Source organism: Mercenaria mercenaria, chromosome 15 (genome assembly GCF_021730395.1).
Source record: "Mercenaria mercenaria strain notata chromosome 15, MADL_Memer_1, whole genome shotgun sequence".
Taxonomy (NCBI): Eukaryota; Metazoa; Mollusca; class Bivalvia; order Venerida; family Veneridae; genus Mercenaria; species Mercenaria mercenaria.
In genome coordinates, this window is record NC_069375.1 from 21021228 (window position 1) to 21040815 (window position 19588).

A 19588-nucleotide genomic window follows, 5' to 3' on the forward strand; every position below is an offset into this window, starting at 1 on the left:
TTTAAGCTGTTCATTAAAACAAACATTATATATAAAAAAACATTCTATATCTTGATGTCACGCACAAAAAAACGCATAGCCATCAGAAGAAATCATTTAAAGGTATTTCTATTCTTACTCTAGTGGTTCCTAAAGTACCCCACCCATTTGAAAAAAATTGACAAAATACCTTATAATAATGTTACAGACCAAGTTTGATGAAGATCCATCGAGTGGTTCATGAGAAGAAGTACTTTATAGGTATTTATATTTTAAGCTCTACTGGCCCGTATAAGTGGCCAAGTTCCCCCAACTGAACAAACATGGTAAAGGACCTTATAATGATGCTCCAGACAAGGTTTGATGAAGACCAGTCCAGGAGTTAGTTAAATGAATGTCTACTTTTAGCTCTAGCAGTCCCTAAATGTAGCAAACTGTCAGCAAATGAGCAAATTTGTAAAATGGCCTTTATAATGATGGAGGCTACGACTCAAGTTCGATGAAGATCCATCAAGCAGTTCATGAGAAGAAATCGTTTAAAGGCAATTCTAGTTTTAACTCTAGTGGCCGAGCACCCCCAATTGAGCAAATTTTGGAGGACTTTATAATGCTGCTACGGGCAAAGTTTGATGAAAATCCATTGAGCGGTTCTAGTCGAAAAAAGGGTATTTACTTATAGTCATAACGGCCTCTTTGGGACCAACTACCCCATTTGAATGAAATTAGGACATGACCTTTTAATGTTGCTAAAGGCCAAGTTTGATGAAGATCCATCAATCAGTTCATGAGAAGTCTGTTAAAGGTATATGTATTTCTACTTTCAGCTCTAGTGACCCCAGTTGAACAGTTCATGAGAAAATCATTTAAAGGCATTTCTAATTTTAGCTCTGGTAGCCCCTAAAAGGGGCCAATCGTCCCGATTTGAACAAAATGGGAGAGGACCTTATATTGATGCTACAAAACATGTTTGAAGATCTATATCCAGCAGTTCATGAGAATTACTTTTTAAAGGTATTTCTAACTTTATCTCTAGCGGCCCCTCAAAGTAACGATGCTACGGACGGAATTTTATGAAGATCCATCAAGCAGTTCCTGAGAAGAAGTTTTTTAAATTGTTTTCTATTTTTAGCTCTAGTGGACCCTTAAATGGGTCAAGTGCCCCCATTTGAGCAAATTTTGGAGATGCTACAAAACAAGTTTGATGAAGATCCATCTTGCGGTTCATGAGAACGAAAGTCGTTTAAACGTATTTCTAATTCTAGCTCTAGCGGCCCTTAAAAGGGGTCAAGTGCCCCCGATTGTAATAAAAGTGAGAGGACCTTATAGTGATGCTACAGACAAAGTTTGATGAAGATCCATCAAGCGATTCACGAGAAGTTCTTTGAGGGTTTTTCGATTCTTTGTTCTTGCGGCCCCTAAAAGGGGCCATTTTTAGGAGAACCGTTATGCCAGGAGATTACTGACCAGGTGTGGTGTTATTATGGCCAGTAGTTTAAGTGGAGAAGATGTTCAAGTAAGAATGCTGACCAAGGGACGATGGATGCCGGTGTAATGAAGTATTTCGACCCCCATAGAATAACGACCCCCCGGTCATTATTCTATAGAAAATGTGACTCCTTTCCTGTAAAATATTGACTCCCCTTATAAAAAACCGACTCCCTTTGAAAACTATAGAATAACGACCCACGGTCATTATTCTATAGAAAAACTGACCCCTCCAAGTAAAATACTGACTCCCTAAAGATGACTCCCTTCGAATCTCATAGAATAATGACCCCGGTTATTATTCTATAGAAAAAGTGACTCCTTCCATGTAAAATACTCACTGCCGAAATTACTACATTCGAACTCTCATACATTATCGATTCCCGGACATTATTCTATTTAAAAAAAGTTACTCTTTCCGTGTAAAACACCGGCTTCTTAAAAGATTTGCGACGATAATATCTATTAAAAAGTGATCCCCACCAAACCTAACGGACAATTTTACTAGATCTACAACTCTAATACCCTCCATTGCCAATAGTTAACATTTTGATTGTACTACTACTACTGGTGCCGCTACTTCTATTGCTATTACTACATGTATTTCTTCTTCTTCTACTACTACTATTACTACTACTACTACTACTACTACTACTACTACTACTACTACTACTACAACTGCTACTACTGATACTACTATACCTCCTTCCACTAATACGTCTTGTACATCTACCTCTTCTTCTCCTGCTGCTGTTGTTGATGTCACTTATTCCTCTGCTGCTGCTGCTGCCACTACCACTGCCACTACTACTACTACTACTTCTACTACTTTCTATTGTTGCCGCTACCGTACTTTACTGCCACTGCTAAGTATTGCAACTTCTATTAATACTAAGTTCTATGCTAGCAGTTTCTTGTGCAGTTTTCTTCTGAAGAATTACTTCATACCGAAGTTTGCAGGGATTATTGACACTGGTGTGTTTTGTGAACGCATTGTGAATTGATTTTTCCTGAAAAAAATGTATACACCAAGATACAGCGTCTAGAAATAGAATCCCTTTTCCCGTTGCGGACTGCTCTGATTTCTGTGTCAAGTGATGGTATCTGGGGCTAATTGTCAAGCGGAAGGACGGACGGACGGACTAGGGCAAATCTATATGCCCTCTCCCCCGAGTGGAGGCATAAAATGCAGCAATTAGGCCTTAGATACACGAGTTATCACTGAATTTGACCAAATGACCGGGGGTCGTTTTTTTATGGGAGTCAATATTCTTCGTGAGGTTCAGTTTACTTCACGCGGGGGAGTCATAGTACTATGATCTGGAGGTCATAATACTATGACCGGGGGGTCACTTTTTCTATAGAATAATGACCGGGGGTCATTATTTTATGGGGGTCGAAATACTTCATTACACCGGCCCATCCACCTATACTATAGCTGACCCTGAACAAAGTTCAGGTCAGCTAAAAAGGGTTGTATGGAGCAAGGGTCACAAAAAAAACTCGTTGTGTACAATGTTTTTAACAGTTTATTCCATTTAAAACCGGTGCTTACACCTGTACTTTTAAAAATATATTCTTTTCACATCATTTATACAATAAAAAATCATTCCATAAGGACAATAAGATACCTACAAGTGCAAGAACATAGTTTGCAATGATAAAAGTAACACTATCAGAATAACAACCTGTACGCCAACATTTGAGATTGGTTTTGGTTTTATTTGTCACACCAACACAATTATAGGGCATTTAAAAAGTGAAAACTAAAACTATGATAACCGTTTGATTCCAATTAAATATCGCATGCAACTAAATGTTAGCTGCATTCTTAATATAGTAAAACTGATAAGATTTATAAATATTTACAATAAAAATAGTTTATAATGTTTAAAACAATGACAAAATAGCCGAATACAAGGCAGAATGTAACAGATCATCACCTGTGGATCTCTACTAATATACAGTCACGAGATTTAAATTTCGCAAGTTCCCTACCACAAACGTTAACATATAGGTTTTGTGATTTCGTTTCACAGAAACTTGAATGGATAAGAAAGATTATATGCACTAACTTGATCAAGACAACTTTTTGAACTTTGACTTGAACTTTGTCAAGATATGCTATCTCAGCAGAATTGGAATAATAATGAGTACAATAAACACTATTTTAACAAAATTATTTATTAAAAAAATACGTAAGAATGTACACAAAACACCGCAAATATTCAATTTCAACTTCACAAGTCAGCTTGCTGAAAAACTAGTTATCTAAGTGTATTCATTTTACGAAACATTTGCTGGTGTGTTCCCTTTTAAAGTTCAAATTTCTCATAAAGTAGTTTAGATACGATAATATAGTTACAAATGAAAGCATAACATGCTGAGAAGACTCGAGATCAACTAGGATACTATTACTCTATAGAACCATTTGATTTTTAACAATTAACTTGGTATTTTTTCCGCAACTTTCATTTTAACCTCTGGTATAACGTTTACTCACACATTATGTAAAAATATACCTTCGTCATATATACAGCTGGCTACCACTATATATCATAATAAATATAGCTTTATTTGTTCAGTTTCCCTGTGTGGCGTATAGTAGTGCTGAGGTTCAAACTCTATATAAAACCATAAAAAAATTAAAATATTGCTGCTGCGCATGCCCAAGTTCACCGTGCATGTGCATAATTACCGCGCATGCGCGAATTACCAGGAAGTATCATAAGTCAAATCACTTATTCAGAACAGCTGTGCAAACAATAATTTCAGTCACTGCATATGGATCACAGTTTGATGACGGGCGTCGGTCTTCCAAATAGCCACAACCTTCGGCGGCAACCTGTCGTGGAATACGTATACTTGCTCCACGGTTAGCGACGCCAGCTGAGAAGTCCTCAATGCTCGAGGTCTCGTGCAGACCTGTCAAACGTCTCTTATTGTCCTCGCCTTGCTTCGGATCGTAAGCCTGAATATGTCTAGTGTGATGGTTACTCATTCTGTCTATCGCATCTTCTATTTCCCTGAAAAAAAAATCACGTATTCAGTATTAGTGTATGATGTACCCAGCAGGAAGCTGTGCTTTTAAATTGTCCCGTTCCATTGGCAATTTTTTACTTAAAAGTACTTTTACACGCACTTTTGATTTCTTAAAGTTGTTTCAGCAAGTGGGCATATGAAATTTTATTTTGGCATGTAATTGTTGTAAAACATATGTGCAATATAACTTACTTTATTCCACCTTTCTGTCTCATCTTCAGTGTACTGAAATTACAATGTGCGCCGGCACCATTCCAGTCACCTGGCATCGGTTTCGGGTCCATGGTAACAACAACACCAAAGTCTTCTGCCACACGTTCGAGAATGTATCTACCAATCCACAAATGATCGCCCATATCAATTCCTTCACAGGGTCCCACCTGGAACTCCCACTGAAAACAAAGTGAAAACTTGTCATTCCACTAAAATCTAAGTGAAAAATGATCATTGCACTAAAATTAAAAGGAAAACTTGTCATTTCAAGATTTGTTTGAAGTACTTCACTGTACTCTGGATTTATCATGTCATCATTAAAACAACTGCTTGATAAAGCCTGTCTGGATAAGCAGTCTTTCGCAGGTCAGGTCACTCAGGTCACTGACCTAAGAGAACACTTCACACTGTGTGAACCTATGATAAAGTCCAAGGACATCAGATTGTGAGAGCCCCGCCTAATTTATTGTGATGTACGACTCGGCTAAATATTGTCCGGAGCCTTGTCCCTTTTTGGACCGTTTCTAGCCTCGTCTGAGAAACCCTTTCTCAAAAGACAGTAACCCGTTATTCTCTATTTCTTACGAGTACTAGTTTTAGCTCCAGGCATACAATTCAAGAAATAACAGTTTGTACTAGGAATCAACCACACACATAATGGAGAAGCTGGCCTCCTAACTAAGCTTTTTCATACGGGACCCGACACCCTGAATACCTGAAAGCTTAAATTCCCGTCTAAGAGTGGTTTTCAGCCTTTGAAATAGATTAATGAAAATATTGTTATTCATTGAATTTAACCATGATTTCTAGTACAGAATGGGCTGCTATTTTTAGTTTACCTGAGCTGGCATTACTTCAGCGTTACACCCAGCAATCTTCACACCGGCATACAAACATGCTCTGTAGTGAGCTTCTACAATATCACGACCGTAGACTCTGTTAGCACCAACACCACAGTAGTAGGGACCTGTAACAAAAAAAAAAACATGTATACTGAGACATCTTTTACCGGTACTTTACAAAAAAGCAATATGTCATGTGTTATAGAATATCAGTCACGTGTACAAGAAGTGTACATGTATTCTCTTTTAGACAACACTGTATTCAAAACACATAGGGATTAGACCAATTTCTCAACTTTAAAATTTCAACAGTGATATGTACTCTTGAAATGATCACTCTCAATAAAAACGGTCTGAAGAATAGATTCAACGAGAATGTGCTTAAACAGATAATAAGCATGAGTAGGATAAAAACAGAAAAGGATAGATTTTAAATATCTCACCTTGTGGTCCTGGGAAACCGTTTTTGGGCCAGCCAAATGGATGACCATCAGGGGATAACAACGTGTATTCCTGTTCGATACCAAACCAAGGGATCGAGCTCTTAGCTTCGTCCATTACCTTCTTACATGAATGTCGTTTGTTGGTTTCTGAAAGATGAAAACAGTGTTTGTGTTTTAGTTGATTGGACAGATCGGGACTTGAAACTGATGCCATCAAAATTTTATACTGGTCTTTCATGTAATTACTCGGTCGTGTTTTCTAAAAGTCGATATGTATCATACATGATTTCCCAGACAGTACTTACTAAGATAAGCTTTAAGGTTGTCATTTAAAATATGAACTTTAAGCAGAAGGGTTTCGATTTAAACATATTAAATTGGTATAATGCTTAAAACTTTAGTATATGACATTACTTCATGTACAAATGAGCACAACAGAGTAACTACGGTTACTTCTATAAATGAATAATTTCGGTCTTGAGTGTTTAATGGAAAGCCCATAAAATAAATGAGCCGCGCCATGAGAAAACCAACAGTGCGTTTGCGACCAGCATGGATCCAGACCAGCCTGCGCATCCGCGCAGTCTGGTCAGGATCCATGCTGTTCGCTAACGGTTTCTCTAATTGCAACAGGCTTTGAAAGCGAACAGCATCGATCCTGACCAGACTGCGCGGATGCGCTGGCTGGCCTGGATCAATACTGGTCGCAAACGCACTATGTTTGTTTTCTCATGGCGCGGCTCAAATCCATATTGGTTCCGTTACATCACATACCTGCTGGTTCCTTGTTGTATTTATAGACTTCACACAAGACCAGCTTGTGTTCACCGCGTCTAAATGGATCCCTGAACAAAGCGACTGGATGAAGGTACATGTCAGAGTTTGAGCCCTCGGCTTGGTAGGTACTTGACCCGTCATAGTTCCATACAGGACACTCTAAAATATAAGACAAGGGTATGTTTGGCTGACCAAAAAACGAGGCAAACAGAAGGTCAAAGAGGGAAATGTTCCTGGTATCTTTCGTGACCAAACAGATTCGTGGAGAATTATTTAATTTTTTTCGCTTATCCTATCTGACTGTGCAATTTAACTCAAACTGACAGAGGTTAGTGTCGAGTTGAGTATTACATGTGAACGAGTTTTGTCTCACTTTTAGTGAAACCAAGATGAACTAAGCAGTTGGGGCGTGCCCTCACATCTGACCATAACTTTGTGTTTTTCATTTAAAGGTGGTCAATCACATTTAAACAACATTTAATGACATTTTTTACTTTTTGTATATTCTGGTAGAGAATTATTTAAGGAACAAAAAGACCGATTACATAGAGTTAGATTCCTATTTGAAGTGTATATTTTATTATTTTTATAAAATTTTGTAATTACTCCCCTTTAATACGAAAGTATATAAAAAGCTGGGTATTTCTTTTTATTTCGCTACAATGTCTAGTTTTACATTTGCATTTGATAGACAAATCAACTATTGAACAATCTGAACCAAAATGCAAGTTTAAAAGCTGTGTGTAGCTTCTGAATTCATTTATTTCCAATCTATCTTGGTTGCGCAACCAAGATAGGCAAAGGGAGATAATAATAATTTTTCAAACTTGCGTTTCTAGTGAATTCCATCTAAATACATAATTTTTAATGCAAATATTTTACAAATATATTACAATATGTCTAATATTTATACATTTCCTTAGGCAAAGTATGTTTATCAAATTTATACTTATGATAAAATAACTCTATCTTGGTTGGGCAACCCGGATAGGAAAATGAAATTTTAAAAATACCTCCAGTGAAAATCTAATTTGTATTAAGTGTTAAGTGAACATAAATGAGTGTAAATGATCAGATGCTGAAGTTTCGAACAAATCCGTTACATGGCCAAAATCTGATTATCCACCTTTAAGCATATACGTAATTCTAATTCCATGACTAGTACATTTTCTATTTTACAAAAAGAAATTTTAAACCCCTGTAAAAATGACATATATTTAAAGCTTAGCTGTCCTAGTTCGCGACACTACTGACCCTGACCGAATAAATGGTTTCGGTTAGCAGGTACAAAGTTTATATAACTACTGATTTATCGAGACTATTTATATCGCTGGCATAACTACGCTGATTAGGAGACAAAATGTGACCCTTTAACTACTTGTCATAGAACCTTGCACCGGATGTGCGTTATATTTAAGGTTTAACTTGTACACAGTAACTATTTCAGTATGTTCCTACATTCTGTACTAGTACCTGTTCTCCGCAAGTAACAATGACTTAAAACTGTAAAGCCGTCATAAATGGCCGCACCAGTAGACCGAACTCGCGACCTCTCGATTAATAACGTTTCCAGCTACCTACTGAGTAAGCCTAACAAGTTCATTTTAGGATTTAATAGCCTCATACTAAAATATGCAGGACCCTGTATACCGCGTTCTTGACTCTTTCGCTGTTGCCCCTTTGTTAAACAACCGAAACGCAATTACATTCAGATATATCTCTAAATATTATGAACCCGTTCCCGTGTGCAATTAACTTTCTCACTTTTTTCCAGGGGCATCGGTTAACTTTTTTTATCATTGAACAACGAACGGTGTTTTACTTTATCAAGAAAGTCTCATAGTCACCTTCGGCTTTCTTTGGAACGAAGTCCATGGTTTTACATTTACTTCTGATGCCCTGTCCAGTACCGTCGACCCATATGTATTCACACTGCACGTGTCCTTCAGGTGATTCTAGTGACAGATAGTGATTGAGGACGCTTTTGTCAAGCTTGCCCGAGTACTCTGGATTAGCCATTGTAGATCTGAAACATACAAAGGGAAACAATTTATAATAAGAACATTGTTCGCATTATGTATGGATTGTCTTTCTTCTACCGTAAAAAAATCAGTATTCTAAATATATGAAATATGAAATAAAAACTTTAACACCTGTTTGGATAACAGGCCCCGTGTTCACAAAACATTTTTCGGACTCAGCTGAGTTTGAGTTGGAAATTTTAATATCAATTTTATTAAAACTTCAAGGTTAAATTCCAACTGAGACTGGCCATCAATACTGAATAGCCACTTGAAAAGAGTTATTAACTTAAAATTTTGTTTTAAACAGGCTATTTAGATATAAATGACAAATAAAGTTTCATTATCAAACTCAGCTGAGACTGAAAATATTTTGTGAACACGGGGCCAGAAAAACAAGTGTTCAGACCCTATTAGTCGCCTCGAACGACCATCCAAGGATATGTCAGTGGTTTCAATTCTATTCATACTAAACTCTTGTTCCAGAACAAGCTGAGCTATTACAAAATATTTTTTTTTGGTTGGATTTAACGTCGCACCGACACATGATAGGTCATATGGAGACTTTCCAGCTTTAATGATGGAGGAAGACCCCAGGTGCCCCTCCGTGCATTATTTCATCACGAGCGGGCACCTGGGTAGAACCACCGACCTTCCGTAAGCCAGCTGGATGGCTTCCTCACATGAAGAATTCAAAGCCCCGAGTGAGGCTCGAACCCACATCGATGCGGGGCATGTGATTTGAAGTCAGCGACCTTAACCACTCGGCCACGGAGGCCCCCTGAGCTATTACAAAAGTTTAAAAGTTTCACATGTATTAATCGATATAATATTGCATCTCATGTATACATTTAGCTTAAATATTGGTGAAGGTAATATTACGATAAAAAATGAACATATTGCATCTTTTATCGGTTAACATCAAAGGCACTTCAAAATATAAACAAATAATGTTTCGACCGTAAAACTAAACTGGAAATACAATATTAAGAATTAAAGTACGTCACAATCTTAAGTTTATTATATGAATCAAGAAGTTCAAAAACTAGATCATGTGACATGATGTCGCTTGTAGAAAATAATGAAATTAGGTGAAAATAGTGATTGAGCTTTTTCAAATGCATGAGAGAAAAAGCTAAAAGACATACCCAATACAAAAAAAATCCAAGATTCTTTTTTATTTCCAATCTATCCACTGAAGTTAGCTCGCCTTGCTAGCTGAATATTTTATAATCTATACAAAGTCCGTTGCTTTATATAATATCTTATGTTACGTTATGTTATATAATATCTTCTTACCACAGTTAAAAAGGCGCCCTCGGGATGTTTTGGCAACTTGTGGTAAACAATGTTAAAACTACTCGGAACGTTTTGCAGTGTCAAATAGTAACACATGGTCACATTTTTCTTCACAATAAAAGCTATCACACTAACCTAATGTTATATATATATGCTCACGATTTTGCATTTTATGACACATTTTGGCGCCTCAATTCCTTTTGTTTTCTTTTTTAAATATAGAAAATAAAATGTTTTACAAAACAAGCTTTTTGGGAAAAAATGTTCATAATTTTGACACTTATATTTATCTGTTATCGTATATTTAACATTTGATTAAAAGCATAAATACAGACCTATTGAAATCCCACTGTTATAATATCTGGTTTGGAAAAATGCTTTGTATCGTGTCAGTTGTATTCTCTATTATTTGCCTAGAGTGTAATTTTGAAGAGCTGTAATGGCTGGGGAATTTAACACTGCATGTGTTCTATGAGAAAATCCGAGTGTATATCAAAATCCCCTTGATCAAAATCCCCTCCACTGAAAAATGACTGTGTGTTACAAAATCCCCTTCATACATTTGCAGGGGGTATCATAATCCCCTCTGTGATTAACATTATAGATATATAGATATTAGTGATCCAAATTATATTATGTTTGCTAAAGGCGTTGTATTTACGTGCTTTATGCAATAGACTTTTAAGTTGTATATAGTTGTATTTGAACTTGATGAAATAAGTAAAAATCACAGAGGGGATTATGATACCCCCTGCAAAAGTATGAAGGGGATTTTGTAACACCCTGTCATTTTTCAGTGAAGGGGATTTTGATTGTCTCCCGAAAATCCTTAAATAAAATCAAGGTTGGTTGTGATTTTACACGTTTGGCTTAAAATATTCAATGTTTATAATTAACTGTTAGGTACAGTCAAACCTGTGTTAAAGACCACCTCTGAACAGATACCACCTGGCTCTAAAGGCCACATGTTTTAATTGCCATTTTAACATTTACTGTGTATTTTAACCTGCGAATAAAAACCACCTCCCAATAAAGATCATATTTTGGCTCTCCCAAGGGTGGTCTTTATAGACAGGTTTGACTGTACATGTTTTCCGCAGTAAAATTACGGAACGAAATGTAGCCTGTTTTTGTTTTCAAAACATTTGCACCCGCCCCCCCCCCCCTAGCTTATCAATGAAACGGACACTCCCCGCCCCCCCCCCCCACCCCACTTCACCCTCCATATTTCTATCCTACATGCCTTTAGATGAAACTGCGTTTCGGCTTCGATCTGCAAAACATACCGTCATGTTTCATGAAGATAGCATTCTAGCAGTGAAAATGTGTGATTAAAGCATCCATTCTACACAAAAAAGTCGCAAAATGGAAAGATAAGATCTATTTATAACTACACTACATGAGCACATATTTTTGACCGAATTATTCGTTAACAGACAGACAGACAGACATCTTCAGATATCTTTTATGTAATATAAAGGTAAGAGCACTTTCATTTGTATACCTGATGTCGGCGTTAGAGTGTTTGCAATAGAGTCCGGTATTATAAACTCTGCCGAGGTCGATATGTTTCATGTACTGACCGGTCAATGTCAATGTGTAGGCCTATAGCTGTTTACGTCATTCCTGGCCAGTAAACTTTTCAACTATACAATGGCGAAAACATAAGCCTAAAAAACTACGTTCATTGTACTATTACATGCATTTGTATTAAAACCCTCACAAGGTTATCATACATGCTCACTCTTTCACGTTATGGAATTAATTTGGTCAGATGTTTGCAGATCCGCACGTGCAGCGCTCTGTGCGTGTTTAAGACTTTTGACAAAATGCAACTGCGTATAACGAAAACAAGAGGGCCATGATGGCCCTATATCGCTCACCTGAGTTAAGTTGCTTGCTTGAACAAATTTCTTTGCTAAAGCTTCAAAAACAAGGAAGTAGGTCAGTAGGTCATATTCATGGTCACTGAAAGTCAGTTTTAAGATAAGTGTGCAAAACTGTACATGTCATCCCAATTTCAAGGCTGTATCTTAAAAAAAAACAAGAAAGAAGGTCAGTAGGTCACATTCATGGTCACTGAAAGTCAGTTTTAAGATCGGTGTACAAAACTGTACATGTCATCCAAATTTCAAGGCTGTATCTTAAAAATCAAGAAAGTAGGTCAGTAGGTCACATTAATGGTCACTGAAAGTCAGTTTTAAGATAAGTGTATCCCAATTTCAAGGCTGTGTCTTAAAAAACAAGAAAGTAGGTCAGTAGGTCACATTCATGGTCACTGAAAGTCAGTTTAAAGATCGGTGTACAAAACTGTACATGTCATCCAAATTTCAAGGCTGTATCTTAAAAAACAAGAAAGTAGGTCAGTAGGTCAAGGTCATAGTCGGATGGGTGACCCTTATCACTTTGGGTCATCAGGTAAATATAATTAAACTGTCTAGGAAATATAATCAGATAATTTTTGCAGTATTTTTTCCTATATAACTCATATATCAAGTGACCCCTGGGGCGGGGCCTCTTTTCACCCCAGGGGCATAATTCGAACAATCTTGTTAGAGATCAACTAGGCAATGACACATACAAAATATCAAAGGCACAGGCCTTGAACTTTCAGGCAAGAAGATTTTTAAAGTTTTTTCCTATACAAGTCTATGTTAAATTTGGGACCCCCAGGGCAGCCTCTTTCACCCCAGGGGCATAATTTGAATAATTTTGGTAGTAGACCACTAGGCAATGCAACATACCAAATATCAAAAGCATAGGCCTTGCAGTTTCAGGCGAGAAGAGTTTTAAAGTTTTTTCCTATATATGTCTATGCAAAACTAGGGAACCCCGTGGCTGGACCTCTTTTCACCTCAGGGGAATAATTTGAACAGTCTTGGTAGAGGACCACAAGGCAATGCTACATACCAAATATCAAAAGTCTAGATCTTGTGGTTTCAGCCAAGAAGATTTTTAACAAATTTTCCTATACAAGTCTATACAAACCATGTGACGCCCCTGGGCGGGGCCATATTTCATCCTAGGGGGATCATTTAAACAATCTTGGTACACGCCCACAATATGATGCTACATACCAAATATCAAAGACCTAGGCCCTTTTGTTTTTGACAAGAAGATTTTCAAAGTTTTTCCCTATATAAGTCTATAGAAACAAAGTGACCCCCCAGGGCGGGGCCATATTATATCCTAGGGGGATAATTTGTATAATCTTTGCAGAGGCCCACTACATGATGCTTCATACTAAATATCAAAGCCCTAGGCCTTATGGTTTTGGACAAGAAGATTTTCAAAGTTGTTCCCTATATAAGTCTATATAAACTATGAATGGGCCACATTTGACCCTAGTGGGATAATCTGAACAATCTTGGTAGAGGCCCACTAGATGATGCTACATACCAAATATCAAAACACTACGCTTTGTGGTTTTGGACAAGAAGATTTTTAAAGTTTTTCCTTTTGTTTGCCATGACAACCAGAGTTCTATAAGGAATTCAATTCTTTGAACAGTTTTTTTTAAGAAGACCATCAAAGGATCATCCCTGTGAAATTTCATCGAAATTGATTTGGTGGTTTAGGAGGAGATGTTGTTTAAAAGAAAGTGTGGACGGACGCCGGCCGGACGGACGGACGGACGACGGACGCAGGACGGTGAGCGATCAATATAGCTCACTCTGAACCTTTGGCTCAGGTGAGCTAAAAATCATGTAATCACCTACGCACTAACCTCCAATCTACACCTGTTTTTTAACAAGGATATGACTTACCAATATCAGACCATTGCCATGCATTTTAATTTTATCTCTGTGAAATTGATAAAAATGTGTTAAATATCTTTGCCCCGATTTAGTAGTCAAATAAGGTATGTATAGCAGACTGATTTTGTTGTAACCCTGCATGTTTTAGCGTCAAAGGACCATACTTGTTTCGGCTTTTTTCCCTCTACAAAACTAGGGAACAATAATAAAAGTCCTCCCCGTCCAAAACACCAACTTAAGATACTTTACACGCTGATGGATTCAGGGGTGGCCTTGCACGAGTACCATCGATTCCGACCAAGCGGAAGAGAGTGCGACTTTGAACTGAGAACAATTGCTAGACCTGACATCGGATCAAACAATGGTCAAATAAAAATTTAAGAAACACACATACAACGCTTCGTGGTTTTGGGGATGGGATGGGGCTAGGTCTGTGAGATAAAGGGGACAAAGGTTTATTAGACGAGTTCGTACGGTCAGAGTAAATGATTATAAATACCGAAAGTTACTTTGTGACATATATCAAAGTATGGTTCATTTATTGTACAATACACGTCAGTTTTTGGGAAACCAGGGGAATTAAGGAATGATTTCCAAGTACTTATTCACACCTGTTTAATGACTATATAAATTATTTGTTCTCGTTATTGGAAAACTATTTTTATCCTTCTGTAACCACAGGCAATCGGCGTGTGACTTTGACCACTTATGAATGCTGGACCCCCCACCCTGTTCTCTACAACCCAAATCCCAAACATAATAACAGAAAAACACATTTCCAAAAAAAAAAAAAATGCTATATAAAAAAAATAAAGGTATGGTACTTTACGGCCAAACATCAAGGAAAAAATGGAATGGCCTCAGTAACGATCTCACTGCGTACACAATTTTCGGTCGATTTTTGAAAATCTGGTCTTAATCAACGCATAAAGCATAAATCTTAACGGTAAACATGCACTTTGGTCTCAAGGCTGCATCATTTTAATGCAGCGAGACGCTATTCTTTGACAAAATCATCTCGTACACGATGTGACCTAGCCCGTATATTTCTCGGGCCAATAGACAAGTCAATGGCAGCCACCTATTCCCTTCGTTATTTCCAAGCACAATCGTGGTCAGCCTTTAGAAACATAAATAATTAGTCGCTTACCTATAATTTCTTCGTCCAGTTTCCGTCAATAACGATGCATCCAGTCAATTTCCCAACGCTGTATTTCTCTCAAAACATCAGCTGCCATGTTTATACCAGCTCACGTGGAGAACACACCTCCAGAATCGACCAATCGCAAAAAGGCTACGTAGTAAAAACCAGTTCCGGGTCGCCGTATAAACATGGCAGCTGATGTTTTGAAAGAAATTTCCCAACGCTGGATGCATCGTTATTAACGGAAACTGGACGAAGTAATTATAGGTAAGCGACTAATTAATTATGTTTCTAAAGGCTGGCCACGATTGTGCTTGGAAATAACGAAGGGAATAGGTGGCTGCCATTGACTTGTCTATTGGCCCGAGAAATATACGGGTTAGGTCACATCGTGTACGAGATGATTTTGTCAAAGAATAGCGTCTCGCTGCATCAAAATGATGCAGCCTTGAGACCAAAGTGCATGTTTACCGTTAAGATTTATGCTTTATGCGTTGATTAAGACCATATTTTCAAAAATCGACCGAAAATTGTGTACGCAGTGAGATCGTTACTGAGGCCATTCCATTTTTTCCTTAATGTTTGGCCGTAAAGTACCATACCTTTATTTTTTTTATATATAGAATTTTTTTTTTTTTTTTTGGAAATGTGTTTTTCTGTTATTATGTTTGGGATCTGGGTTGTAGAGAACAGGGTGGGGGGTCCAGCATTCATAAGTGGTCAAAGTCACACGCCGATTGCCTGTGTCTGTAACCATATCCGTCAAGGCAAAACAGACGTACGTAGTTTTGTTTGTTTATGAAATGTTTACTATAACCACAGAGTTACAACATGTTTACTATAACCACTTCTACAAGAAGGCATGTACTGACCTCCTGAAATCACTGACCGTAATAAAGTCGCTGAAGGTGTATATCTTCAACACCTCAAAGGTATTTTCAACCCTAATATGAATCCAAAGCACTCGACATTCCGATACAGAAACATCCGTATAAAGTATATAATAATATATTCAAACAGAGGATTTCTGAATTTCCGTTCAAGAATTAACTTATTCCCTGCAAGTAACTGTCAACTTCGAAAATGGTTCAGAGCTAATAAAATCGAAAGTCTTCAAGGCTTCAAGCATAAAGTAATTTGTAAAATTGCTACGGAGAACATTCCTCTTGCCTCGGGATCGAACTCGCGACCTATTATAATTGCAAATAAATCACCCGAAATGGGCCATTGGCTAACACTATACTGGCCAAACTGCACCAGCTAATACATGTATGTGAGCTGGAATTAATTATACATGTTCATGCTGAATCAGGTAATATATTGAAACTACAGAAAAAAGATATAAGTAAAACTAACTAAAATTAAATTCATCTTGAATCGTGTACATAATTCTTATTACGGTGTGATAATTTCATCCTAATTAAGACGTTATCTGGATGAAATATTTAAAGTTAGATATCCAAAAACTGTGGTATCAGGCTATCAGTGTGCTGAATACACACCAAAGAACGTTATCTGCCTCTTAAGGGATGTGTATTTACATGAATTCCGTAATTACGTACAGAAAATACAGCTCAGTATAACCCGGTCACATGACACAATTGTCAAGTATGTATCTCCAAAATTGAAAAAATGTAGATTGCCTTTTGACCCTGGCAGTCCATCACGAAAACTATGTGATATGGCAAATTGACAGTAACAACGTTCAAGAGTGTCATTCGTCTTTCTATTAAAATAGTTTCCAAAATAACTATTTTACTGTGTAAAAGTTTCATAGATTTCTATAGTTATGCAGCAGAAGTAGGCCGCCAGACGTTACTGTACTATGTCGGCAAGTTCGTAGGAACTGCTTATTTCATTTTTCTTATCACGCAGCAGAAGTAGCATGCACTGTTCTCGCGTCAACTGTAAACTTAAGCTATAAAACAGAACGTTTGAAAAGAATTTGTGCAACAATCTGAAGCATCGAGAAAGCAATATTAAAAGGTACATGTACTAAACTTAACAGTGGTATTGTCACACATACACCAGCCAAATGGGTACCCTTTTAGACATAGCCTGGATAAGCCTGTTAGGCGTCTGGATTTAATGTATTTCATCCATGTTGTGTGAATAAGGCTCAGACTGCTAGGAAATCAGTGTGTCTCCATGTACGAGGATATTACAGACATTTTACCTACTGCATCAAGATGAGATGATAATCGGACCAAGGCGTGTCCTGCAATTTCTATCGATTCAAGTTGAAGTTTACCCATCATTTGTACAAACATCTACGTCTATAAGGCGTAAAAAATGTTTCCGATATCCCGACCTACCCTAATTTTTTGGTCCGACCCTAAATGTTTTTATGGCCTTTTTTCAACTTTTAAACAAAAAGTTGCCAAACTGCACTTTTATGCTTTAAACATGGTCAGTGATGTTAGAAATCAACTTACTGATGATCTAAAGGCATAACCCCCTTATTTGTATTCATTTTTTCGAAACAGAAGTAATTTCCGAAAAGTCTCACTTAATAAAAAAAATCCCCAAAAAAAATTTCCGACCTGCCAATTTAGGCCTAACAATGCCATGCCCCCTACTATGTACTAACCATCAAACTCCATTAACTTAACTCACATTTGACCAACTATAGATACAAATGTGAAATCTTGCCCGCATTAACAATCAAGGCGTAAGGTGGGGTGGGGGGTGGTAAGGGGTTCCTTCATCTCCCCTCACCCTAAACTTTAAGGGCAGTTGGGGAAAGCATATGCTTTGCCCCTCCCCATCCCCACCCCTCCTTTTTTTTTAAATCTGAATACCTGCTAAAAGCCTGTTTGAGGGGGCATTTTTATGTTTTATAAAATTGCGTTTTGTTTTTGTTTTGTTTTGTTTTTATTAGCCTAATGGTGTTTGTTGTTGTTCCAATTTTTTATAGTGGAATATGCGTCTCTTTGCAGTGATGGCAACAAGAGGGAGGGCAAAAGCCATCCCATTGATCAGCCAAGCGATAAAAGGTAGCCTACGCAAGTTTATACCTTTTTATATATATATATAGTAACGATATGATGCAATGCATGCGCACGTATGATGCAATACATGTAAATATTGCCAATACGCGAAAGCTTTCATGCAGTATTTTTCCGTTGAAAATCAGGTCAGTTAACGTTATTGATCTTCAAACAGCTGGTGTTGTCGTGATTATAATGTAAACAAGAGAAAACTCCGATAACCTTGATAATTCTGTCAGACTGAATTCTATCTATATCTTTACTACTGTAAATTTCAGTATAAACTGGAAACCATAGTTATAGATCTAAATAAATCGTAGTCAAATCACTAGTCTGTGTTCTTTTTCACTGGTAATTTGACTATTCTGAGAGTAGAATCTAGTCCTAAATTTTATACGTTGTTATCAGGTCGGAGACATCCCCTGGATTGAGAGACATTCTCTCGATCTAAACATTGTCTCTCGTTCGAAAGACAAAATGTCTTTCGATCGAAAGACTCAAATTAGCTTAAGCAATGAAAGTCATTGAAAGAGTAATTAAAACTCTCTTTTTAGAATGCGCAAATTTATTTCAAATACAGAAAATTATCTTTCTTATATCAAATTTTCAAAAGCAAAATTATTTTGGGAATTTGGTTTAAGCATTATAATGCTTAAGCAAACTTCTATGGCAATGTGTTTCTTGTAAAGTTTACTTGAAATAACATATTGCTTCAATGAATAAATAATGCGACTGTAATGAAATGATTGTTTTAATAATGATATCATGTATTTTCAACACTTAAGCTAAATACAGTCTTTCGATCGAAAGACATTTTGTCTTTCAAACGAGAGACAGTGTTTAGATCTAGAGACTGTCTCTCAATCCAGGGGAAGTCTCAGACCTGGTTATATAGTCCTCTCACTCAATTTGAATTTTAAATATGTTGCAGTTTTGTACTTTGGTAATACGGACGGGCAGTTTTAACACAGGGTACTAGACCTTCCGTCAGGATCTCTACCCTTACATTGGAAGAAGAAGAAGATTATTAATTCGCAAACAAGAGATGTAGTAATATATTTACTGGCGGCTAAAATTTGATGCTACTAGAGCGTCACAAAATCTAGGTCATTTGTATTGTATTTACACCTAGTCAGCTGATTTTTCCCACGACTCTTGATACGATCTATTTGCTTGTTTATATTTTATAATTAACAAGTACTCACGTAAAAAATGTCCCTTTCACTCGTCTTTACTTTTACACTTTATTCACTATTCCGTATTGATACGTAAGGATCCTGTTTTCACTACTGATCAGCTGTATCATGAGTGATCTATATATAGGGCTGTTCACGTGACACGCGATAACGGCGTGCAATGAATAATAAGGCTAGACTAGAATAGTGTTCACCTAAACAACGGAAAAGAACCAAATGTAAGACAAAATATCTAGTAGATTCTAATTGCTTCCGTGTTTTATTGTGACGCGATTTTAATTTGAAAAGGGTTTTGTCATTGACAAAGGTAAATCGATATACTATCTATCCGCTCCAACGAATATAAAAGTAATAGAAACTTGTGAGCGGCATAAACAGGTTTTCCATGCGCCTAACGTC

At 37.1% G+C, this 19588-nt stretch overlaps 1 protein-coding gene across 1 annotated transcript; it reads right to left on the reverse strand.

Moving 5' to 3' along the window:
- Nucleotides 1-2970: 2970 nt before the first annotated feature.
- On the reverse strand, nucleotides 2971-19391 carry LOC123547687 (glutamine synthetase-like). Its single transcript, XM_045334955.2, has 7 exons — nucleotides 19199-19391; nucleotides 8629-8807; nucleotides 6779-6940; nucleotides 6005-6151; nucleotides 5559-5686; nucleotides 4699-4898; nucleotides 2971-4490 (listed from the first exon to the last, which is right to left on the reverse strand). Exons 2-7 carry the CDS (start codon nucleotides 8798-8800, stop codon nucleotides 4202-4204), a joined length of 1098 nt encoding a protein of 365 aa, XP_045190890.1. The 5' UTR covers nucleotides 8801-8807; nucleotides 19199-19391; the 3' UTR covers nucleotides 2971-4201.
- Nucleotides 19392-19588: the final 197 nt, after the last annotated feature.

Excerpts from the sequence above, each read along its gene's own strand:
- LOC123547687 (XM_045334955.2), bottom strand. The coding sequence starts at position 8,800 with ATGGCTAATCCAGAGTACTCGGGCAAGCTTGACAAAAGCGTCCTCAAT. Across the intron at positions 6,152-6,778 it reads ATACAACAAGGAACCAGCAG|AAACCAACAAACGACATTCA; the intron begins GTATGTGATGTA and ends TTCATCTTTCAG. Across the intron at positions 4,491-4,698 it reads AGACAGAAAGGTGGAATAAA|GGAAATAGAAGATGCGATAG; the intron begins GTAAGTTATATT and ends TTTTTTTTTCAG.